General features: G+C 40.8%; 2 protein-coding genes across 8 annotated transcripts in view; both read right to left on the bottom strand.

Annotated features, from left to right (window-relative positions):
- The window catches only part of dsg2.2 (desmoglein 2, tandem duplicate 2), a 713,230-nt gene extending 699,752 nt beyond the window's left edge, over positions 1-13,478 (bottom strand). Inside the window, exon 1 of the mRNA XM_073934055.1 lies at positions 13,168-13,478. The gene's annotated coding sequence lies outside the window, so the exon portion shown is untranslated. The remainder of the gene's footprint in view (positions 1-13,167) is intronic.
- A 3,617-nt stretch (positions 13,479-17,095) lies between these two features.
- Positions 17,096-25,724, bottom strand: part of tns3.2 (tensin 3, tandem duplicate 2) — a 118,584-nt gene continuing 109,955 nt past the window's right edge. For all 7 annotated transcript variants that reach the window (XM_068215549.2, XM_073933160.1, XM_073933163.1 and 4 more), the window contains 7 exon segments: positions 24,342-24,437; positions 23,566-23,643; positions 20,780-20,857; positions 20,527-20,695; positions 18,950-19,018; positions 18,431-18,460; positions 17,096-18,312 (listed from right to left, as the gene is read on the bottom strand). In XM_068215549.2, coding sequence (XP_068071650.2) covers positions 18,168-18,312; positions 18,431-18,460; positions 18,950-19,018; positions 20,527-20,695; positions 20,780-20,857; positions 23,566-23,643; positions 24,342-24,437 — 665 coding nt within the window. In that variant the 3' untranslated portion in view covers positions 17,096-18,167.

Here is a 25,724-nt window from a genome sequence, read left to right as displayed (position 1 = left end):
GTAGCATCAGAAAGCCGCGTGTGTTATTCCGGTCACAAAATCCAACACGAAATTAAAGTTTGGTTGTAACTGTTAGTGCTAACTTGTTTACACTGGTGCAATAGTTTGTTTGATACGAATAAAATACGAACTGAATAAACAAAGAGCACTGGTCGCTCATTTACCAAATCTGTAGAGACAGGACAATCCACAGCAACTAGAGCCGCGTCTTTATTTAGAGGAGACTACAAGCGAATCCAGATCTCAGCGTTTGCAGATGAGAACAGCTCTCAGGTAAACAATAATCCTCCTTAGACACGTAAGTTATTGTTGTCGAGCGTCGCGTACACTGTTAATCCACACGTGATCCAGCTGAGCTCTCACAGAGAGAAAATGAAAACAAAACTTCACTGCAGCAAACTATAAAAGCAACACTTCACGCTTGTTTTGCCAACACAACGTGGCATCTCTGTCGTTTTCACTCTGACAGCAATGAATATTAATGAAGTTGCACAATAGAGCGCGCTGATTGGTTTGAACCAAGCCTTACTCATGCATTAATGCATCACACTGTAAGACGTAATAAGACTCACTCTGGCACAGACGTCCAGTCTGCATGCTGGAATACACGCTATTATGTCATGACTGTGACGCAGCTTCAAAAATTAGTTTCAAACCGGAAGTACGAATTTGCTTAAAATAACGCAAAAACAACCAATTTACACTTTTTAGTGAAATATAGGTGTCCTAATAGTGTTTTTAGCAGTGTGGGACACATATACGACTGTCAACAGCTCAAAAAATGTGTTTTGGTGTTTCGTGACCCTTTAATTTCCTCGACCTGTTTAATAGGCACACTCATAACAGACAAATTTAACTGTGGTTTACATTTAAATTGAAAGTTTGATCCAAACACATTACTTTTGGTTTTTGTCAAATTTAAAACCATCTTATTATTCTGCACCCACTTTACCACTAATTGTAACTCCTCATCTAAATCAGCAGATATTTGTTCTATCAATGCCGCTGGTAAATGTAATGTTGTATCATCTGAGTACATACCCACATAGCAAAATTTCTCTGGCCCAGCTCTGGCCCACACAATCAGGTTTTGCTTGGCCCACATGCCGCAGTGAATTACGGTACATGACTGCACCAAATCTGGCTTCTAGACAAGGGCCAAACACAGACCATATCTGGGCCAAGTCTCAGCCAAGTTAATAACTCATAACTGGGCCTGAACTGGGCCAGTAAGGTTGGTGTGTCACGATTGCAATGAAATTGATAAACCCATGAAGCATTGCACTTTAGGCGCACTATGGGCCTTGTTTTTTCTCAGTGACCTGATTGGTAGAATTGATTTATTTAATCAAAAATTATTTTAATGTATTTTAAATGTGGGTCAAGACTGGCCAAACTCACGTGGCCCACAATCAATTTTTTAAACCTGGGCCAACTACTACGTTTTTCATCTGGCCCAAATCTTGTGTGCCGCATTATAGATGGTGCCACCTCTGCCAAACCCAGGCCATGGTTGGCCCACATGCTGTATGCCAGTGCCGGATGAATGCCTGCTGTCCCAGCTTAATGCCAAATCTGGGCCAGAATTCTTTGCTACAAGGGTAACTGCCCTTGCTTGCCTTTCTCCCCTATTCTCCTTTACCTCTGATCGGGCGGCACGGCGGCCCAGTGGTTAGCACTGTGAGCCCCACAGCAAGAACCGCTGGTCCGACAGGGTGTTTCTGTATGTTCTCCCCATGTCCGCGTGGGTTTTCACCGGGTTCTCCAGTTTCCTCCCACCATCCAAAGACATTCAACATGCATAACAATCAAGCATTTGTCTAACCCCTTTTGATCCCTTAGCTACCGCAGCCGGAGAGTTCTGAGATCCACCGAGCTCAGGCTCTCCTCTCGCTCTGCCAACGGGAGGAAGCCCTGGGCTCGAGGATCCCTTGAGCTCGGGACTCTCTCCCAAGACAGCATGCCAAACAAGCTTTTATAAATCATCAGCTAAGTGTGAACTCTTGAAGTACCTGAAGGGTCAACAGTGGTACCTCAAATGTACTTTTTAGGTACATCTTGACACTAATATGCACCTTTGAGGTACCCTTGCGGACTCTTTGGTTACAAATATGTATCTTCTGCCTCAGTGACAGCTAGTGTATCTTTATTTCTGAAAGTGTATATATAAAAACTCAAAGCTCAAGGACCAGACACATGTATGTGTTCTGGCTAGCATGGAATGAAATGCACCAAGAGAATTGAAGTAAGACACGTGACATATTAACCATCAATAGTGACAACAATATTTGTGCCCCCATTGTCATTCAGGCAAAGACAAAACGGCACCTCGGCCTCGACTTATCTAGAACAAATTTGAGATCCACTATTTTATATTTGAGCCTAAATGTCTTTTTCTTTTTAGAGCGAGAGAAAGAGGTTGTATATTGAGATTAAGCCTTTTTTATCCAGTGTGTTAAATTTCTTCTCTTTCTCTTTCTGTTCACCTTTTGACAGCAGGCTTTGTGTAGAGACTGTGGGAAAGTTTCCTTTCCTGATGAGGTCATCCTTCAGCCCCCTCACCAGTGCAGATCTGTTTCACTAACACACAAACACACACACACACACACAACACACATACACACAGAGGAGGAAGGAGGAGGCAGGCAACAAGGTCTTGGCTTTTTGCTTGTTTGCGGATGCACACATATGATTGTGATGAAGCTCACGTGTGGTGCTGCTGGAAATATTGAATAATGGATCTGTTTGACACTGGAGCCACTATATTATAAAAGTGTACACATTACTGATGTTTTTAAATCTACATAACTGATGTTTAATCCAAGTGTTCAAGTAATTGACTTTACAAACAAAAATTATTTACAATCCTCTGTTGTAAAAAAAACAAACAAAAAAAAATCGTTTATATGAAAACATTATTAAAGTCCTTATAAAATCATAATTTATAAATGTTGATTTTTAAGTGAACATTATTAGTCTTAATGTGAGCCAGTAATCCTCTCCAATGGCAGTCATCTCTGATGATGTCAGTTTGATAGCTTGGGCGAAATATGTTTAGCCACAAACCTACGACCACTAGTTGGACCACTAGTGAAATGAGGAGGACAAGCATAAAACTCCACCTCCTACTCAATATTCAGTTGGAAACACCAACCCAATTTTGTATATTGTCAGAAAGGTCTTAGGTCTCAATTTTAACGATCTAGGTTTAAAGTCTAAAGAGCAGCAAAAGCATTAAGGACATGTCCGAATCTTCATGTGATTTTGCAGCCGCGAATACATTACATTAAGGCCGTACTCACACTAGGTACAGTTGCCTCGAACCGGGCCAAAGCACGCTTGTCCCCCCTCCCATTTCCCCCGACGGCCCGCGCTCACACCACAACCTGGCTTCGGCACGCTTATGTCATCGCTCTCACTCAGCAGTCGTTTGATATGCCGTCAAATATTTCGCCAAACAGTCCTTAGGGATGTGGTGACATGCAGTCAGGTATTTTGCCGAACAGATCCACCACTTTTGGCGCTCATAAACAATCATAAAGCCCTCGTGCTGCAGGAATGAGGAGGTCTGCTGAAGGCGCGCAGCTGTCGTGCAGTGAGGGGTTTGCGTCTTTAATAAACTACGGCAGTTTGCGTTCACTGAACAACAGTAAGAATGATTAATAAATCCATATGAAACAGTCCCTTAAAAGTCACGTCTCGCTTTCAGTTTCGGGCTTTGGCGCGTTTTTCACTATCACAAGCGTACCGCGCCAAACCCAAGTGAACTGCGCTCAGGCACACTTGAGCCCGATTCTGTGCACTCACACTTATCAAACGATCTGGGAAACGGGCCTGGGCACAGTACTGATGGCAAAGAGTGAGTAGGCCCTAAGACAGAAATAACATTTCTGGGTGAATTATACCTGATAAATGTAGTATGTGACACTTTTAACGCCATTTGAAGGTGTCCATGTTGCTGTGAAGACTTGTGCGTCCGCCTTTACCCTTCTCTCCTGACCTTGAAAATAGAATTGGCTGAATCGTAGAAAAGCTGAATTAAGATCGTGTGTAGGGTCAAATCGAGATCGTGATCTTTTCTTGATTAATCGTGCCGCCCTGCATAGGGTTTGCAGAGAATGGTCCGAATAAGAGAAAATATCCAGTGAGCGGCAGTGTTGGCCCAAATGCCTTGTTGATGCCAGAGGTCAGATGAGAATGACTGTTCAAGCTGATAGAAAGGCAACAGTAACTCAAATAAGCACTCGTTCCAACTCTGCAGAGGTCTGCAGAAGAGCATTTCTGAACGTCCAACCTTGAGGCAGATGGGCAACAGTAGCAGAAGATCACACCAGGAGCCACTCCTGTCAGCTAAGAACAGGAAACTGAGGCTACAATTCAGGCTCAACCAAAACTAGACAATTGAAGATTGGAAAAACATTGCCTGGTCTGATGAGTCTCGGTTTTGATGGTAGGGTCAGAATTCGGCATTAACAACATTAAAGCATGGATCCATCCAGCCTTGTATCAACAATTCAGGCTGGTGGTGGTGTTCAAATGGTGTCGGGGATATTTTTTGTGCAAGCTTTGGGTTTATTAGTACTAAATGAGCATCGTGCCAACGCCACAGCCTACCTGAGTATTGCTGCTTACCTTGTCCATCCCTTTATGACCACAGTGTACCATCTTCTGATGGTTACTTCCAGCAGAATAACGCACCATGTTGTACGGCGCAAATCATCTCAGACTGGTTTCATTAACATGACAATAGATTCCCTGTATTCAAATGGCCTGCACAGTCATAAGATCTCAATTCAATGGAACATCTTTGGGATGTGGTGGAACGGGAGATTCGCATCATGGATGTGCAGCCGACAAATCTGCAGCAACTGTGTGATGCTTTCTTGTTAAAATGGACCAAAATCTCTGAGGAATATTTCCAGCACCCTGTTGAATCTATGCCACGAAGGTTTAAAGCAGCTCTGAAGGCAAAAGGGGGTCCAACCCAGCACATGTAAGGTGTACCTAATAAAGTGGCCAGTTAGTTTAGTTATAATATACAGTATTACCATATTATTTTTGAAGTTTTAGTCATTTTGAGTCAACTTTTAAATATATCTGTTAAATATATCTATATTAAAGATGAATTTGACGTCAAGGTGTCATCAAATGTATATTCAAAAAATTTCTTTGGCAACTATCTACTATAAAATAAAACATATATTTAATTATACTGCCATTAAAGTTTATTTCATTGCAATGAAACCCAACATGTTTTAATCATTTAAATGTAGTTATCTGTAATAACCCTGCACCCAACCACGTCCTGCACGTATCCCAGTCTATCACATTTCATTCAGATACAAATTTTCAGTGACCTCTTCCACCCCCCAACCCACGAATAATTAAGCTCAGGGTCAAAGTCTGCACCCATAGCGAAAACAGCACCCGAGGGCCGCACTTATGACTCCACCACCTCTCACAATGTGCCTTTATGGTAAACGCTCAAGCTCGCGGTGTAATGCGGGAACTCAACGGCGAGCGAAAACATGCAAAACTAAACATACACAAAAATACACAGAGCTCACACAGTGGTGACCGTGAGTCTGACGAAGAGGAATGGCTGACACACACAGCGCCCCAGACGTACACACACACACAGGTCTTTTGTGTTATATATGTGTAACACACTCACAGCGCTTAATCAAACTCTCCCGACTGTGACTCCTTTCCAATGCGTGTGTTTATGCAAACATGTGGAGACCTGCGGGGTGTTGAGATGAATTGTGTGTGTGTCTGGAGCCTTGCATGACTGGCATTCCTCTCAATCAGACTGCAGCCCATGGCGAGAAGGTTAAAGAAACAGAAAAGTAAGAAAACACACTCACCGAGCTTGTCTTTGGGCCAGAAGGTGGCGCTGGTCCAACTGAACAACTCAACTTCGCTGACTCAGAAGATTTGTTCTGTTTCCCGCTTTCTTTGTGTCTCGTTCTTGCTTGTTTCGTTTCCACCTCCACCCTCTCGCTCGGAGCCTGCATAAAGGGGCAGTTTGTTTAATCAGTAATCACATCTGAACAAGTGAGACACTATCTTTTTTTTATCCGTCCAAACCTCTGAATAAGCAAACCATTATACTGCCTGCTCTTTCTCACCAGAGAGCATGGTGAGCTCATGCCACCTGCAGTCTACCGAATTATGCTGAATCAATTCATTTGAGTTGATTTTAATGCTCCTCTTGTTAAATGGCTTACTCAGTGTCCATACCAATGACTGTAAAAAATATGGACGACGCGACAGCCCCTTTTCCCTTTGAACGCCTTGAGGGCAAAACGCCTGCTTGACGGGCACAAACTGTCGCAAAAGACTGCTGAAATTGGAGCCTTGACATGCGCAGAAGGACTGTCTGATGGAGCCAGAGGAGGAGCCGCGAAATTGAGCGGAGTCAAGCTTCTAACCAAACGCTTTATGTAAAATCAACCACGCCCCCCGAACTTCTCAGCATGCGTTTGCTGTCATATCAACACAAATGGATGTAATAATGTTAACAAATATGAGGGTTTTATATATTCAATCGGCCAGCTCCGGGCCGCAGCGCATAACCTACTCGCGGCGTCGCGGGCTGATTCCGGCTCGCATGCGGCAGCGCCGGCTCGCTCGGCCGCCGCATCTGGCTCGATTGACTCGGGCTGGAATCGGGCTGTGAGTCCAGGCATCCGGAGTAGGTCCAGCAGAGGTAGTCAGTCTGAGCTCTGATGGGTAAGTCTCCGGCAGGCGAGAATCTAGCTGGACCTAGATATAAGCAAACTAATAAAGCTAATAAAGTTGTATAAGCAAACTAATAAAGCCCGAAAAAAGTCCTGACCTTAGCGAATAAACAGTGTTCCACCAGGATCATGTATGTCAGAAACTGTAGTTTACTGCTGAACTCATTTTGTCATGGTAAAATAACACAGAAATCGAATTATAACACTTCAGTCTTCTGCCGAAGCTCAGACGCGCTGCTTTGAGAAACTGTCAATCACAACTGTCAATCACGATGACACGCCCAGCATTAAATTACTGCTAAAAACAAACTGTTTACAAAAATGAAGATCTGCACCTATTTCAGCACAATAATCTATGCCTTAATCGAACAGAACCATCTTTCGGGACATTTTATTGCAAGTGTAATAAATTTTTTTATTTGGGCTCAAGTCTCCTTTATTAACACAGAGGAGGCGGGCTTTATGACTTGTACTGCAGCCAGCCCCCAGGGGGCAATCTAACGGTCGAGACCTTCACTCAAATGCAGGCTTGCGGCACACTTGGTCCATACCAGCTAGAAATGGCCTGTGTAAGATTGTGACGATATGATAACCTTGGATAAAAAAAAAAAAAATCAAGATTTCACGGTATCACAGTATTCTGATCACTGCTCTGAAATAAGTCCTTCCTAAATGTCTGGGTAATATTGTTGCTAGGGGTGTCAAAATTAATCGTTTCTTCGATGCACCACGATGCAGACGCGGACAATTCGGTATAGGTTCAGTAATAATCATAAACGGTTATTACTGACGTCATTAACCTCATATGCGATCTGTCGCGAGGGAGACGATCGCGAGTATTTACAACGCTCTAACTACTTAATACTCATGAACTGTGCACAATTTCACTGTGTGTGTTTGAGAATGAAAGTAGCCTACTCCATTTCTCTCTCTCTCTCACTCGCTTGCTCGCTCTCGCTCTTTCTCTCTCTCTCTTTCTCACACACACAGTGGCCCATTTGACCTGCTGGCGTGGCTTTTCTTCTCCTCTCTGCTGTTTTACAGCGTTACTTTTGGATACAGAAACGAGCGCGTGTCTGCAGAGTTTTCTCCACCGTGTCTATAACAGATCAGCTGTGAGATCGCCGCTGCCGCCTGCCGCTTATGATTCATCTGAAGAGCGCAGCGCGCAAGAGCCAATCGCAACCGTTTTTGTTGAGGGTGTAACCAATCAAAGGGGTGTAAGAGAACTAGACAAGATTCAGAAATTGAGCTGGATATTTATATTTGTTTATATTATTTGCTAAATGCTCGTTTTTTTAAAGTTACAGTTTATATATCTGACTGTTTGTATTAAATGACACAATTGTATTACAAATAATAGCCTATATAAATATAAATATATTCATACATTTTAATACAAGAGCTGCTGCTGTGAAGAAAATATAAAAGCATCGTCAATGCACCGTGATGCACCGAAATACCGAATTGAACCAAATCGAAGGTATGATAATCGTAACCGAACCGAAACGTAAGACTAGTGTAGGTTCACAGCTCTAATTGTTGCCCTAATAAACTAAATAAAATAGTTACAGAACTTACATACATGCATACAACTTTTCCCACTTTTTTTTTTTTTGGAAAAAGTGGATTAAATTAATTTATTTCCTCATAATTCTACACACAATACCCCATAATGACAATGTGAAAAGAGTTTTGAAATTGTTGGAAATTTATTCAAAATAAAAAACGTGTCAAATCAAATGTACATCAGTGTTCACAGCCTTTGCTCAATATTCTGCTGATGCACCTTTGGCAGCAATTACAGCCTCAAGTCCTTTTGAATATGATGGCACAAGCTTGGCACAACTGGGAATTTTTGCCCATTCATCTTTGCTGTACCTCTCAAGCTCTAAAAGGTTGAATGGGAGGCAACAATGCACAGCCATTTTCAGATTCCTCCAGAGATGTTCTATAGGGTTTAGGTCTGGGCTGTGGCTGAGCCACTCTAGAACATTCACCGAGTTGTTATGAAGCCATTCCATTGATATTTTGGAGGTGTGCTTTGGGTCATTGTCCTGCTGGTAGATCGTCGCCCCAGTCTAAGGTCAAGAGTACTGTGAAGTGAGTTTTCATTCAGGATGTCTCTGTACATTGCTGCATTCATCTTACCTTCTATCCTGACTAGTCTTCCAGTTCCTGCTGCTGAAAAACATCCCCACAGCATGATGCTGCCACTACCATGCTTCACTGTAGGGATGGTATTATCCTGGTGATGAGGTGTGCCTGGTTTTCTCTAAACGTAGGCTAACGCCTGACATTCACTCCAAAGAGTTCAATTTTATTCTCATCAGACCCGAGAATTTTGTTTCTTATGGTCTCAGAGACCTTCAGGTGACTTTTGGCAAATTTCAGGCGGGGAGTGGCTTCCGTCTGGCCACTCTACCATACAGGTCTGATTGGTGGATTGCTGCACAGATGGTTGTCTCTCTGTAAGGTTCTCCTCTCTCCACAGAAGAACGCTGGAGCTCAGACAGAGTGACCATTGGGTTATTGATCACCGCCTTGACTAAGGCCCTTCTCCCACGATCTCTCAGCTTAGATGGCTGGCCAGCTCTAGGAAGAGCCTTGGTGGTTCCAAATATCTTCCACTTACATGTGATAGAGGTCACTGTGCTCATTGGAGCTTTCAGAGCAGCAGAAATTTTTCTGTAACCTTCCCCAGTCTTGTGCCTCGAGACAATCCTGTCTTAGAGGTCTACAGACATTTCTTTTGTCTTCATGCTTGGTTTATGCTTTGACATGCACTGTCAACCCTGGGACCTTATGTAGACAGGTGTATGCCTTTTCAAATCATGTCCAACCAACTGAATTTATCGCAAGTGAAATCCAACGAAGCTGCTGAAACATCTCAAGAATGATCAGTGAAACAGAATGTACTTGAGCATAATATAGAGCTTCATGGCAAATGCACATGTGATTTTTCAGGTTTTTTATTTTTAATAAATTTGCATCAATTTCAAAAACTCTTTTTTCACATTGTCATTATGGGGTATTGTGTGTAGAATTTTGAGGAAATAAATTAATTTAATCCAATTTGGAATAAGGCTGTAACATAAAAACTAAATGTGGGAAAAGTGAAGCGCGATGAATACTTTCAGGATGCACTGTACCATACGAACAGTATAGCATCAAATGTTGACTGTTCTAAAACCTTGACTTTTTGAAACTGCGGTAAACCTTGAAACTGGTTATCATCCCATGCCTAATACCAGCTGAGAGAAGTGCCCCGAAATGCAGTTTTGAACTGTTTCAATGTGAGTTGTAACTCATCTGGTAAAATCTAAGTCAGGGGTGGCCAACCCTGTTCCTGGAGAGCCACATTCCTGTAGATTTCAGGTGCTACCCATATCAAACACACCTGAACCAATTAATAAGGACCTGAACACCACATGATAATTACAGGCAGGTGTGTTTGATATGGGTTGCAGCTGAAATCTGCAGGAAGGTGGCTCTCCAGGAACAGGGTTAGCCACCCCTGATATAGGCATTTGTTCTGCATGATATCTGTAAAGAATGACATTGCAATATTTAGTTTTCTACAATATATGCTGTCACATGAATATCATTTCATTAGATGATTTAAATGACACTATTTGGAAAGTGCTCATTATTTGAGATTAATCGAGAAGATTAGGTAGAGTGAATCAGCAAAAAAATAAACTAACTACAAGCGTAACACAATAGAACAAAGATCAACTTTAAATAACCTGCTTTATAGATTTATGAGTATTTCATTCATTCGGTTTACTGGTTTGTCAGGGGTCGCCACAGCAGAATGAACCACCAACTACTCTGGTTTTTTACTGTTTTACACAGTGGAGACCTATATAAGTATTAAGACACATTAAATCTAATAACCAGTTGTATATTAACACTGTATAGTCTTCATTGCATAAGTAATGTAAAACAATCTTTGTTGAAGCTACAAACTTTCAATTCTTAAGCCCAAATTGTTTAAATTCGCTTGAAACATTACAGTCACAAGCCTTATTCATTCATTCATTCATTAGTCCCTTTATTAATCAGGGGTCACCATAGCGGAATGAACCGCCAACTTATCCAGCATATGTTTTATGCAGCGGATACCCAGCTGCAATTCATTACTGGGAAACACCCATACACACACTCATTCACACACACTCATACACTATGAACAATTAAAAACCTGCAAACAAAAATATTTCACTTAGCTTTAAACTTACTTTGCAATGACTCCGCAAATCACGTGTCCTGTTCTGTGGCAGGGATTGAAGTTGTCAGTATCAGTATGCTAGCTTTAATGATATCCTAAAGCTTGTGTGCTCCAAAACAGAGACAAAATTCACATTTAGAAGAGACAAACATGATATATATATATATATATATATATATATATATATATATATATATATATATATATATATATATATATATATATATATATATATACACACATCCAAAGCTTTCAATTTGACACTTCCACCTAAATTGATCAGCATTTTTCTTCACCTCATACTTCAGTTTCTCATCAAATCTTGACCAATCAAATGCTCTGTAGTATCTGACACAACCCGCCCTCCTTCAATATGCTTATCGTTTGCTTTTCATTGGATGCGCTTGACCTCAACCACTCTCACTTGCAGAGCTGTGAAAAAAACTGAACGCTGTTGGCTGTTTTTTAAAGGAGGAGTGGCTAATATATGTCCCGCCCTCTTTTTCTGCTTCAGTTGTCAAACATGAATAAAAATGCTCATTTCAAAGCACTTCACTGGACCTTTAAAATCAATCAGGTGACATTTAAAAAAGTGTATTGCTGTCCTTTCACTCCAAAAAAATCACTTTGGCTGTGTCTCAAAATGCGTTCTTCAGCTGTCTTGCGTCTTCGTGTTCTCGTCATCATCAGCTGCTAAAGTTCAGTTCCAATACTCAAGACGGCAAGAACAGAGGACGCGTGAAAAATCACGGTATAAGGGAACAGGATGAAGTAAATTGGCCGTAGTGTATGGGTGTTTCCCAGTACTGGTTTGTGTAAAACAAATGCCAGAATAGTTGCCGGTTCATTCCGCGCTGGCGAATCCTGATAAACAAGGGACTAAGCCAAAGGAAAATGAATGAATAAATGGGTTCTCTTTCATAGAATCATAGAGCTCTCTTTCATAGGCGCTCAACACTCATTCTATGGGCTGAATTAGGTGAGGGTTTACACTGGTAAATTTAAATTTAGTGTGTAAGTGTAATGGAGTCAAGCTAGAAAGAGCCATGCAACTAATCCTCACTCCCTGGGCCTCAAAAGGTGTCTTAGCAAATGACACATTGGGCTATGACCTTTAGTCTTTCTTAGCATGCTGGCTAAACATGTTATATATGCAGTTTGGATCATGCTTGGATAACTGAAGAGGTTACATTGGTGCCGTGACCCCGATGGGAGTAAAGTTTAAGGGTTGAATGTAATAGAGATTAGATGTTTGTAGTTAGGTGGGTGAACCTGACTCCCCTGGTCTCAAGAGGCAAATGAAGCTAGATGCTGTGGTATTTAGTGTTCTTGTTAGGGTGCTTTCACACCTACACTTTTGTTTCGGAACCGGTCTCATTTGCCTGGTTAGAGCTGTTCGTTTGGCATATGTGAATTCAGCAATTGCTTTCGGATCTGCGCCAAAACAATGGTTTAGAGATCGCCGGAATGTGGTGGTCTCGGCTTGATTGAAACGAACTCTGGAGCGGATCGATTGTAGTGCGAAAGCTATATGATCCGAGCCCATCTATATAAGTGTTTTACGGATGTGTAATAGTTATACAGCTATATGAAGAGAGGATTATGAGCAGAACTGGAGGTCATTCCAGACATCCCAAGTCTACAGGAAGTTCCGGTAGTCTCCCTCCCGGTCCTCGATAACATTGTGCACCCTTCTCACCCCTCTCCACTGCATCCTTGCTCTTCAGACACGTTGCGCGCACCCTGTCAAACACCACCAAACCCTCCGGTCTTCACATCAGTCACCTCCCTGGCCTTCACATCGCTTATAGTGGCTGTTTCTCAATTCCAAGAACGCAGAGAACGGACTTGCGTTCTTGTGGAGACCGGTCTTGTGGAGACCGATCGGAAAAACGAACTCAGGAGACCGCGAGGGCAGAGAATGCGTCCTTTGAGAAATGGGATGTCGTGTTCTTCCTAATGGTCATGTGACCTTCACGCATTTTAAATGGAAATTATTTAAACATTACAGCACGATTACAACGATTTATTGTTTTCCCCCTCTTCAAAACATATACTTTGCATAAAAACATTATAAATATACTCTGCACAATATAAATAAAACAAATTTTAATACGAATTTCGGTAAACAAACAACCCTTAATGTGTTTATTCCTTTATTAAGATATTCCTGTTAATGTTTACTTTCACTGTTTCATTTAGGGAAACTCCTGAGGTAAATAAGTGATATCTCTGAACTTTAATAATAAATCTAAATTAAATGCTGCGCTTTCCACCTCCAGTCGCAATGACTTCTGGGACTTCCAGAGCGAGTTCAGTGCTCAAGTCTGCATCCTCGATATCAAGATCACACCCGGGAAGTTTACGCGTCCTCCGTACTTGCAGTCTTGAGCAGTCTTGAGTATTGGAACTGAACTTAGGCAGCTGACGATGACGTTGCACGAGAACACGAGGATGCAGGACCGCTGAAGAATGCATACTGAGAAACAGCCATTGTCTTATTGCTCATTGTCATAAGAACCCATGACAGCTGAGCGGGACTCTGCAAAATAAATCGTGAAACTCTGACCAATGTGAGGAGAGTTTACTCACACATGACTTGTTTTAGCTCTTTCGGTCCGTTTGGAAACTGCAGCGTAAAAGCGGACCGCACCAAAAACAAAGAGCAACAATGTAACAATTTGAATCCCGCATTCAGAACAAATCAATCGATTCACAGTTGTGAAAGCACCCTTAGTGTCTTCCTCCCATGCCAAAGATCCGCTAAGAGCAGGGCATATCGAACCACAAGAGATATAGTAGTGCCATGATCTGGATGGTAGTGAGTTTTAGAAGGGTGAGTGTAACCAAGGTCAACTAATAAAAGCAGCGCAAGCAAACCTCACTCCCCTGGCCTCAAGAGATTAGCAATTGACGCATGGAGCTATGGCATTTAGTGTCCTTCTCAGCATGCTGGTCTAGCATGCCAGAGACAAGGTGTAAATCCCTCTCTTAGTAGTGCTTGTAACAATGTAACTGGAGTGCTCATGTTGTTGCCGTGACCCGGATGAGACTGAAGTTTAGAGGACCGAGTGTACCAGAAATCAGCTAGTAGGAGCTGTGCGTGTACACTTCACTTTCCTGACCTCATTAGATGCAATTGTGACTGACACATGGGGCAGTTGTCTTGCTAGTGCACCCACATCCTGAGACATTATTTGAATACCATTTTGGTGGTTCGTTTAGAAATAAAAGTGTTATATTGGCACCGTGGCCCGGATGAGAGAGAAGTTTAGGGGGAAAACTAATAAGTATGAGATGTAAAATTCAATCTACTGGCCTCAACACTAGTTACTCATACTTGGGGTTTACAGAAACTCAGTGCAAGTAGAACAAGAGGTGTTAAACTGGTGCCGTGACCCGGATGCGAGTGAGGTTTAGGGGGAAGACTAACTAGTACGAGATGTAATATACTTCATTCTACTGGCCTCAGCACTAGTTATTTATACTAGAGCAGGGGTCACCAATTTTGTTCCAGGCGGGCCGTTGTCCTGCAGTTTTTAGCTCCAACCCTAATCAACCACACCTGAACAAGCTAATCAAGGTCTTACTATGTATACTTGAAACACCCAGGCAGGTTTGTTGAGGCAAGTTTTAGATAAACCCTGCAGGAACACTGGCCCTCCAGGATCGAGATTGGTGATTCTTTTACTAGAGGTTTACAGAAGTGCAAGTAGAGCAAGAGGTGTTAACTGGTGCCGTGACCCGGATGTGACTGAGGTTTAGGGAGAGGACTAACTAGTACGAGATGTGCAAGTAAACTTCATTCTACTGGCCTTAGCACTAGTTACTCATCCTAGGGGTTTACAGAAGTGCAAGTAGAGCAAGGGATGTTAAACTGGTGCCGTGACCCGGATGCGAGGGAGATTTAGCGAGAAGACTAACTAGTACAAGACGTGCAAGTAAACTTCATTCTACTTGCCTCAGCACCAGTTACTCATCCTAGGGGTTTACAGAACTCAGTGGAAGTAGAACAAGGGATGTTAAACTGGTGCCCTGACCCAGATGCGACTGAGGTTTAGGGAGAAGACTAACTAGTACGAGATGTGCAAGTAAACTTCATTCTACTGGCCTTAGCACTAGTTACTCATCCTAGGGGTTTACAGAAGTGCAAGTAGAACAAGTGATGTTCAACTGGTGCCGTGACCCGGATGTGACTGAGGTTTAGGGAGAAGACTAACTAGTATGACATGTGCAAGTAAACTTCATTCTACTGGCCTTAGCACTAGCTACTCATCCTAGGCATTTACAGAAACTCAGTGCAAGTAGAGCAAGGGATGTTAAACTGGTGCCGTGACCCGGATGCGAGTGAGATTTAGCCAGAAGACTAACTAGTACAAGACGTGCAAGTAAACTTCATTCTACTTGCCTCAGCACCAGTTACTCATCCTGGGGGTTTACAAAAGTGCAAGGAGAACAAGATATGCTAAACTGGTGCCGTGACCCAGGTGCGAGTGAGGTTTGGAGAGAAGACTAACTAGTACAAGATGTGCACGTAAACTTCGTTCTACTGGCCTCAACACTAGTTACTCATCACAAGATGCGAGTAAGGGTTAGTGTGGTTAGTGTAACAAGTGGAGCTGCAAGTAAACGCTTCTCTGACCTCAGAAGACTGAATATAGAGGCTGTAGCAGTCTGTTAGTGAGCACTCCTCCTACGCAGAAGATACCAGTTTGAATCCTGCTTGAAGTAGGGCAAGTTACACATACAGTTCTGGAAATACACAAACAGTATGGTGACAAGCTTTCTTTATCCACTATGGACCATGCCATACAAGAACTTCCACCAGCAGACATGACAACATACATTCATCGGCCACTTTATTAGGTACACCTTACTAGTTACCAGGTTGGACCGCCTTTTGCCTTCAGGACTGCCTTAATCCTTCGTGGCATAGATTCAACAAGGTACTGGAAATATTCCTCAGAGAGTTTGGTCCATATTGACATGATAAGATCACGCAGTTGCTGCAGATTGGTGGCTGCACATCTATGATGCGAACCTCCCATTCCACCACATGCCAAAGGTGCTCTATTGGATTAAAATCTGGTGACTGTGGAGGCCATTTGAGTACAGTGAACTCATTGTCATGTTCAATGATTCACACTTTATGGCACGATAACCTGCTGGAAGTAGCCATCAGAAGATGGGTACACCGTGGTCATAAAAGGGATTGACATGGTCAGCTACAATACATGTGATGCTCAATGCTCAAAACAAGTGTGCCAAAAAAAATATCAATCACATCATTACACCACCAGTAGCAGCCTAAACTGTTAATACAAGGCTAATACATGTTAATACATGCTTTCATGTTGTTGATGCCAAATTCTGACCCTACCATCTGAACACTTCTTTACACAACTTCTTTATTCCAGCTAATGAAAAATAAAACTTGTTCACAGCCAATCAGAATCTAGCTAATTTTACGAGCTTCAACATTTAAAGCAGAGAATGACAAAACTGCAGCACATTGTTATAAATAATAACCAGATCACTAATACTCTTTAAACTTTACAAACGTTTTTTGAAACTCTTCACACTTTAAAAAAACTATGTGCTAAAATTAGCTTTGAATAGGTGTACAGCATCAAGTATCGATTGAAGGCAAAGTTAACGCTATATTAACATTCATACACATTCCTTCAGCTTAGTCTCTATTTCAGAGTTCGCCACAGTGGAATGAACCTCCAACTATTTCAGCATAAGTTTTACCCTTCCAGCCGCAACCCATTATTGGGAAACACCCATTCACACTCATTCACACATACACTATGGACAATTTAGTTTATTCAATTCAACAATAGTGCATGTCTTTGAACTGCCAACTAGCCCAGCCTAAACTTGAACCTGCGACCTTCTTGCTGTGAGGCGACAGTGCTAACCACTGAGCCACCATGCCGCCCTCACATACACCTATATAAAACAACACTTAATACCACAGCCGTCTTAAAACTGTCACACTGAAGCCATAATAAGTAAAGAAAACAAGTGAAGGTGCCAGTGAACCAGCTAGCATGTTGACAGAAGCTTGTGACAGACATGCTTTCAGTGAGTAAATGACAAATACGGCCTCAAATTAGTACCACACAATTACTTTATTGTATTGTGCACATGTATACAATCCATAAAACATTAATTTACAAATAAACCAAAGAATTAGGCAGTACGAGACAAGCATACGGAATGAAAACAGTTCTTGCTTCCTAAAGTAAGAGAGGTAAAGGCACTTGTGCACTTATGTGATGAATTCCAAGTGAAACTTTTAACCCACAATCCTCTTTGATCAAGCTTTGAAACGTTTGCTCGAAAAAAAAAAAACAAAAAAAAACATGAGTAATGACATGTTTTTCCTTCTCAAATTAGGTAATTTATCACGTAAGACGTTTTAACACTCGTCCTGCATAGACGAGAAAGGGATAAGTATACACAGAATATGAGTTATATGATAAATATTTCCAAATATATAAACAAAGTCAAAGCAAATATGCTTTTTAAGGAAAACACTTATCACGGACTGGAAATGTTAGCTCAGCGCTTACAAACAAACACACAGATAAACGACGTACTGAATGTTTTGAGCTATAAAAACGTTAAGTATTATTTAATATTGAATACACATCTTGATATTTATAATCAAAAACATCGTAAATTGATATGTGAAATGCTCTTTGGTTTTGTAGATGTATGTGCCCAGACAAAACGCAGAAATTAATGTAGCTAAACCTCAGTTTAGTCTTTCCAAGGAAACCAAGGAACCTTGAAATACTGCAAAGGAAGTCTTTGTGGCGGGTAAAATAACATAACAGTGAGCTGTATTCCTCCATAGTCCCTTCACTTTGCTTTGAGCGGGCTGTTTATGTCAGTGCCAGATTGAGCCACAAAGAAATGTGGCGCCCCCGACTGGATGAGTCCTGTTAACGCAACAGTAACCCACATTTCAAATTTCAAACTGAACGCCTTTTCAGACAGGAAAAAGTGAAATGATGTTCTGGGTCTTGTTAAAAAGTTTAAATGTGTTCATGATCTCAATCCCTGTGTATCTTGCCCAAAAAACTCCAAGGAGAATCAATGAAGCTTCATCCATAACAATGTCAAAGTAGTAGCATGTAGAATACTTTAAATACGTTTTGCTCTTCGACATCATTGGTTTACTTGTTCTTCTGAGAGCCAATCATAACTTTGGAGACAAAGTTGACGATGGCGCTGGCGGGCTGTTCGGGGTCGTGTTCGGCAAACAGGTGACACACATTCTCTGTGCTGCTTCCACTTTTCCTCGCGATGAAACCAAAGATCCTGTTACACACACACACACACACACACACACACACACACACACACGTAAAATCATAAATAAATGTACATATGTGCAAAGGGTGCATGTTTATTCAGAAGGTGATGGAGGAAGGCTTACTTTGCAGCAGTGCAGCCGTCTCGCTTCCATCTGGGGATAAAAATGGTCAGGAAGTCAGAACATCCCATAAACCCACACAAAATAATTAAAAGGAAAGTTCAGCCAAAAAACGAAAATTCTGACATTGTTTATTCATCCTCTACTTTTTTTTTCTTCTGACATACAAGATGTTTTGAGGAATGTTGGGAAAAACAGCCATGGACTCCCTTAGTATTTTTTGTTCCTACTATGGATGTCCATGTTTTTTCCACAACATTCTTCAAAATATCTTGTTTTGAGTCACTTAGTCAAGTGTGAGTAAATAATGAGGAAATGTCTTTTTTTTTTTAACTATTTAATTTAAACTGTGTAAAGAGTTAAAACTGCAATTGATTTTATTTTATTATTATCGTTTTTTTTTCTTTTTTACAAAAGATTTTTGTTTTAATTTATATAACTGTAGCGAATAAAAAGAGTCTAGACAATGGTATCTGTATTTATTTGTTTGTGCGTGTGTGTGTGTGTGTGTGTGTTACGTACTTCCTGTCTTGAGGGTCCAGGGCACAGAATATCACTGTAGAGACTGCATAGTGTCTCCTAAAGAACAATCTGGAAACAATGCATTGTAAAAAATAAATAAATACATATATGAATAGAAATATAAACAGATTACATTTTTTTTAATCATTTATTATTATTGTAATTTGACAAGAAACCATTTAGGCTGCATTTACACTGCAGATCTTGGTGGTCAATTGGGATTTTGTGACTGTATCAGATTTGTTTGACGACCGGCTTACATCATCTTTTAAAAGTGACTTGTATCTGATTTACAGGGCACACGGCAAAGGTGCATTGAGCAGGAAAAAAAGAGCAGCCGCTGACTGACAGCTGATAATAAAAGAACACTCCTTTCAATCTATTCGCAAGGTTTTATTTAAATTCTAAGTACAAGTTATTTTACTATATTTTATGACAGAAAAGTTCTCATTTGCCCATCTTTTTTTTAATCTAGCCCCTTTTAAACCAGTAGGCATCTTAATGTAATGTCCATGGCATGATTTATATATGCATTCATTCATTCATTCATTTTCTTGTCGGCTTAGTCCCCTTAATAATCCGAGGTCGCCACAGCGGAATGAACCGCCAACTTATCCAGCAAGTTTTTATGCAGCGGATGCCCTTCCAGCCGCAACCCATCTCTGGGAAACATCCACACACACATTCACACACACTCATACACTACGGACAATTTAGCCTACCCAATTCACCTGTACCGCATGTCTTTGGACTGTGGGGGAAACCGGAGCACCCGGAGGAAACCCACGCGAACGCAGGGAGAACATGCAAACTCCACACGAAACACCAACTGAGCCGAGGCTCGAACCAGCGACCTTCTTGCTGTGAGGTGACAGCACTACCTACTGCTCCACTGCTTCGCCCATTTATATATGCAATAGTTTTATATTACTTTATATTGGTTACGTGGCGGATATTGCGCTCTCGCTCTCGGTAACATGCGTAAACACTTGTGCTACATGACAATAAAAAGGCTTTTTTAGTCCTCGTGTATGAGATTTAAGGTTTGGGACTCTGCTGAAGTCGGTTCCTGACGGTACAGACCTGACGTCATTCGCTAGTTTTTAATGATGAGCGACTCGCATTGACAGGTAAAAACCCGATCTACCTGCTTAAACTGCAGACATGAAAACACAGATCTGATTCATACCGGATAAATTTCCACATATGAACGAAGCCTGAATCTAATTTGAGTAAATCAGAATTCATGTGATTTTTTTTCTGCTTACACGTACATAAGCCATATCCGATCTGTGCCACACGGGAGAAAAAAAAGGGGTCACTTTTAATTGAGTCACTTGAACCATGCAGTGTAAATGCAGCCTTCATTGATCAAAAGTGATTTTAAAGAGTTTACAAAAGGTTAAACTACTTTCTATTATATCACTAAGTAATCCTGAAAAACAAACAAACAAACTGTATATACCTGACCATAGGTTAATACTTCATAAAAACAAACAAACAAACTGTATATACTTGACAATACGTTAGTGCTTTATATAAAATATAATAGCTAAACTACAAGAAGAGAGACTCACTTCCGCTGGTTGTCTGTGAGGGTGATTCCCTGTGCAGACACTTTAAAGTGGACGACTGTGGATGTTGGTGGAGGATCCTTATTGAAGGTGACCGTGGTGGCCTTCTGAACCCCCTGAACTCCTGTCAGAGACTCCAGATCCACACTGCCCAGGAACCACACGTTACATGCTGGACACCACACACACACATGGATACGTTAACACATGGATCACTCCTGTCCATTAGCAAAGTTCAACACCGATTTTCAGGTACCTGCTCCCTGCTTCAGTAGCTCTGCAGCAGAGTTTGTGGACGTCTGTGTTGGAGACTCGTTGAACTCCTCGAGAGGGTCTGAAAGAAAGACTTCAGTTAGTACAGGATCACTGAGTCTCTATTTGATCTATCCCCTTGTTAATGGTGACGTATAGAGTACTGTGTCCTGGTCCAAGCCGCTTCTCATTTCTTTGAAATTGGGAAAATATTCATTTATGACCACTTTTTAGTCATATCTCACATTAAAGTGAGTTTTAGATACAATATTGGTGTACACAAGCGTCTCTGGACTTGCTGCATCACAGACACATTTATTATAACAATTATATTATAACTTACTGGCCATCAGATATTAGGCATGGATATATCTATTATGCGATCATGAGTTTTCAAAGTATTACACCACTGTGTAAATGTTTATAGTTACCATTTGTTGAGTCTCCCCATTTTAATTGATAGAGCGATTGGACACAGAAGCCCTTATGCATGACGTCACACTTAACAAGCGCACACTTAACTTTTTTGCTTTGTTTCGGTATTACTGATATACTAAAAAAATAAGATTTTCCTTAAATCTTGGCTGGTTAAGGTCTGTAATGCTGCGTTCACACCAGACGCGGCACACGCGTCAAGCGCGAGTGATTTACATGTTAAGTCAATGCAAACGCACGAATAGACATCCTGCGGTGCGATACGCGCGAATGGCGCAGCGCGAATGACGAGAATTGCTCAGTGCGCATGGCGCGAATGATGTGGCGCGAATTGAGCGTTTTGCGCGTTTGACGAGCTTAATGCGCATTTCGCACGAATCACTCGCGTTCGAAAATCTGAACTTCAGCGGACATTCGCGCCGCGTTAACCAATCAGGAGCTTGCTCTTGTGGGGGCGTGATTGTGACGTATCGCCTGTTGTCGGTGTCTTAGGGAAAATCCCCCAGCAGACACCGACAAGAAGTTCATCAAACTGGGCTGGGCTCAGTCAGAACCACCGCTGAAAACCCCCATCAGCCAGGTTCAGTTTCTGGAGGAGTCTATGAGCTTAAAAAGCTGGATGCACCTCTGAAAGGATGTAGTGGACTCAGACACGGGTCTAAACGTATCGACGCTGTTTATCATCCTTCATAAAGTACATAAACACTGTAATTTTCTTCCTAAAATCCATGTTAGCCCTTTAGCTATGAAGCTAGAGTCACGGGGCAGACAGAAGCTCTGCCTATCACGCGAATCCGCGTCTGTTCTGAAGTGAATTTGACACGCGAATGAAGCGGGGTTTAACGCGCGAATGAAGCGGGGTTTGACGCGCGAATGAAGTGAGTAACCTCAAATGTTCACGCGAATATTTACGCGCGAATAGCGCGATTTATCCGCGCGTTCCGCGTCTGGTGTGAATACAGCATTATGGATAATTAAATGTTACACAAAAATCACCAGTAGGTGGCAGCAAGCCCCTGTCTTAATGACTTAGTTCACCCCAAATATAAAGTTGTTATCAATTACTCACCTTCATGTCATTCCAAACCCCTAAGACCTTCGTTCATCTTTGGTACACAAATTAGCATATTTTAGATTAAATCAGAAAGCTCCCTCATCCTCCACTGAGCAATGGTCCAAACATTCCATGTGACTTTAGTGGTTCAATTGTAATCATATGAAGAGAACACTTCTGTGAAGCAAACAAAGAAAAATGCTACTTTGCTTCCCTATATCCGCTCTCCTGCATCAAGTCAGGTAATTTTTGAACTATTGAATTAGCATTAATTCATACGAATTAGTCACTAAACTGACAAAATGTGCAATAGTTATATTTCCTCATGGGATCAGGGTGGCAAAACGCAAGCATCATATTGTCTGTAGTAAATGAACACCCTGAAGTGATGCAGAATACGTAAGCAAACAAAGGTGCTTTTACTGGCTTAGTTTGCCTCAAAAAGTTTTCTTTAATCATCATGTGAATACATTTGAGCATGAAATAATTTGACAATGTTCTTGTTTCCTTTTCTGAACTGATGATAGTGATGATGATGATGATGATGGAGGACGAGAGAGCTCCCTGATTTCATCTAAAATATTTTAATTTGTGATCTGAACATAAACGAAGGTCTCAAGGGGTTATAAAGTCATGAGGGTGAGAAATTAATAACAGAGTTTTCATTTTGGGTGAATTCATCCTTTAATAAGTGATTCGGTGAATCTATAATTTTCATGATTCATTAAAAACAAACAATTTCATTGAAAAAGCAAGTGGCTGTTTTTTATGAATGAATCACCAAATCATTTTCTTAAACTATTTGTTCAAAAACAAATCTGCCGTTTTGCTAATAAATAAATACACAAATGTTCTGCTTTGACCTTGTTTGAAACTATTTTCAATGGCAAACTGACAAAATAGACGATATTAACCTCTTGATAACTGAATCGTTGTGTAAAATATATAGGAAAATATAATTATTGTATGACAAAATTAACTATATCTCATATATCTTAAGAATATCCATATCTTTAAGAATATAAAATATTATTTAAGTAACATAAGGATATTTCTGTTTGCAGAATTCTGTTACTTGAATTCTATGGTCAGTAATCCTAGGTTCTTCATCATGCAGTGAATGCTTTTTATCTCAAGACTTAATTTCATAATTAATTAATTAATTCATAATTAATTTCAGTGTAGATATTGTTCAAACAACAATTATGATATTATCTGAGATTACAAAAACAACACGCCTTTAACTAGAAGCAGGAAACACACAAGCAGACACAAACGCATGCAGTGATATCATTACATACCTCTGCTTGGGATGATGAGTCTGCAGGGTAAAGCCAAAGGTGTGATTGAATGCTGACACACCAATGCTGTCAGACTTCCTGTGCAGGCAGGAAACACGATAGGTCTGTTAAAAGTGTCAACAATATTTTCCAAACAACAGCAAAACATGGTTGTTGGAATCTGGCAATTCAAAAAGATTTAAATGACTGATCAAAAGTTTAAATACAGTAAGACGTTTAATGGTTTTGAAAGAAGTTTCCCATGTTCACCCATGTATATGATCATTAATACAGGAAAAAAAAATTACATTTCTATATAATTGTACAGAATTAAGTAATTTTTTATTTAAATGTAGTTGTATTTCTGTGATGAAAAGGCTGAATTTCCAGGATCTTTACTTAAGTATTTAATATCACACGATCCATCAGAAATCATTATAATGCGAGCATTTGCTAAATACATATTTTATCATTATAATAACTGTTGAAACTGTACTGTTGGTGAAGGCGAATTAAAAAAAAATCTTGAAAACTAATTTCGAGACAATAGCTTTTGTTTGGAAATAGAATAGAAGTGTCATCCTAAATGTCTTTTCAGTAACTTTAAATCAACTCATTACATCTTTGCTGAATAAAACTATTCATTTCAGTAACTAATACAAAATCTCTCAGAAGGAAAACAAAACGAGCATGATGTTCCTGATCACAGCCACTAGAGGACGATGTGGACCATTCAAATAAAGCGGATTTGACTTTCATCCTCATGAACATGCATACAGACAATAACAGTCACTTACCAAAATAGGGTTCATTAGGACAGCCTTTTAACCGCACTCCTTTCGGTGTGCACTCGATCAGGAAATGCCTCACGAGCTCATTGGACAGATCGCCCACTGCGAACACAAAGGAAATGACTTTGTATGTAAAAATAACTTTTAATTATCAAAGCAATTGCCACATAAATAGAATGCAGAGATGGTGTCCAAATTTGGAAACACCCACTTTGAATGAAAACTATTCCAACACTTTTTCTTTTTTACTAGTTGCTTCTATAGTTTTAGAAAATATATTAATGTTTTCTTCAACTGTGCTCAGATTTCCAAATAATCTCTACAAACTAGAGACTACAATAGTCAGCAAAATGACTTCATGGCTCTATACTGTAGTTTTTAATATTTGTTTTAAAAATTGTTTTCTCCTCTGAATTTTTTTTTAAATGACTATTTTTTTCCTAAAACCCTGCTTATGTTAAGTTAAAATCATTTTGCATCCTCTCTAGTTGCTATGCTATGGAACCCCGGAAGGGACGTAGTGGAGGAGAAAAAAATTGGCTGGGTGAAAAAAAAATAATGGGTGAAAGAAAAAAATGGGTGGGAGGAAAATATATATTTCTAAGTTTTTGCGTTTTCTCGCAAAGATGTTTTGCGTTCCCTCGCAAAGATGTTTTGCGTTCTCTCGCAAAGTTTTGCTTTAACTCGCAAAGATGTTTTGCGTTATCTCGCAAAGATGTTTTGCGTTATCTCGCAAAGATGTTTTGCGTTCTCTCGCAAAGTTGTTTTGCGTTCCCTCGCAAAGATGTTTTGCGTTATCTCGCAAAGATGTTTTGCGTTCTCTCGCAAAGTTGTTTTGCGTTCCCTCGCAAAGATGTTTTGCGTTCTCTCGCAAAGATGTTTTGCGTTCCCTCGCAAAGATGTTTTGCGTTCTCTCGCAAAGATGTTTTGCGTTATCTCGCAAAGTTTTGCGTTCCCTCGCAAAGATGTTTTGCGTTCTCTCGCAAAGTTTTGCGTTTCCTCGCAAAGATGTTTTGCGTTCTCTCGCAAAGTTGTTTTGCGTTCCCTCGCAAAGATGTTTTGCGTTCTCTCGCAAAGATGTTTTGCGTTCCCTCGCAAAGATGCTTTGCGTTCTCTCGCAAAGTTTTGCGTTCCCTCGCAAAGATGTTTTGCGTTCCCTAGCAAAGATGTTTTGCGTTATCTCGCAAAGATGTTTTGCGTTCTTTCGCAAAGATGTTTTGCGTTCTCTCGCAAAACTGTTTCTCCACAAACACTTCCTGTTCACTGCACTCACGTAAACCCTCCTGTTTTTGCAGAAATTCTCCCGTATTTTACCATTCTATCCCTTTCTTTAAATTACTGTGCGTCGATCGTCGCCTTTTATATGCTACCTCTGAACCAGTGAATGCA

The sequence above is a fragment of the Danio rerio genome, chromosome 20, assembly GCF_049306965.1.
Source record: "Danio rerio strain Tuebingen ecotype United States chromosome 20, GRCz12tu, whole genome shotgun sequence".
Taxonomy (NCBI): Eukaryota; Metazoa; Chordata; class Actinopteri; order Cypriniformes; family Danionidae; genus Danio; species Danio rerio.
Note: the sequence above shows the minus strand (reverse complement) of the source record. Positions and strands in the feature narration are given on the sequence as shown.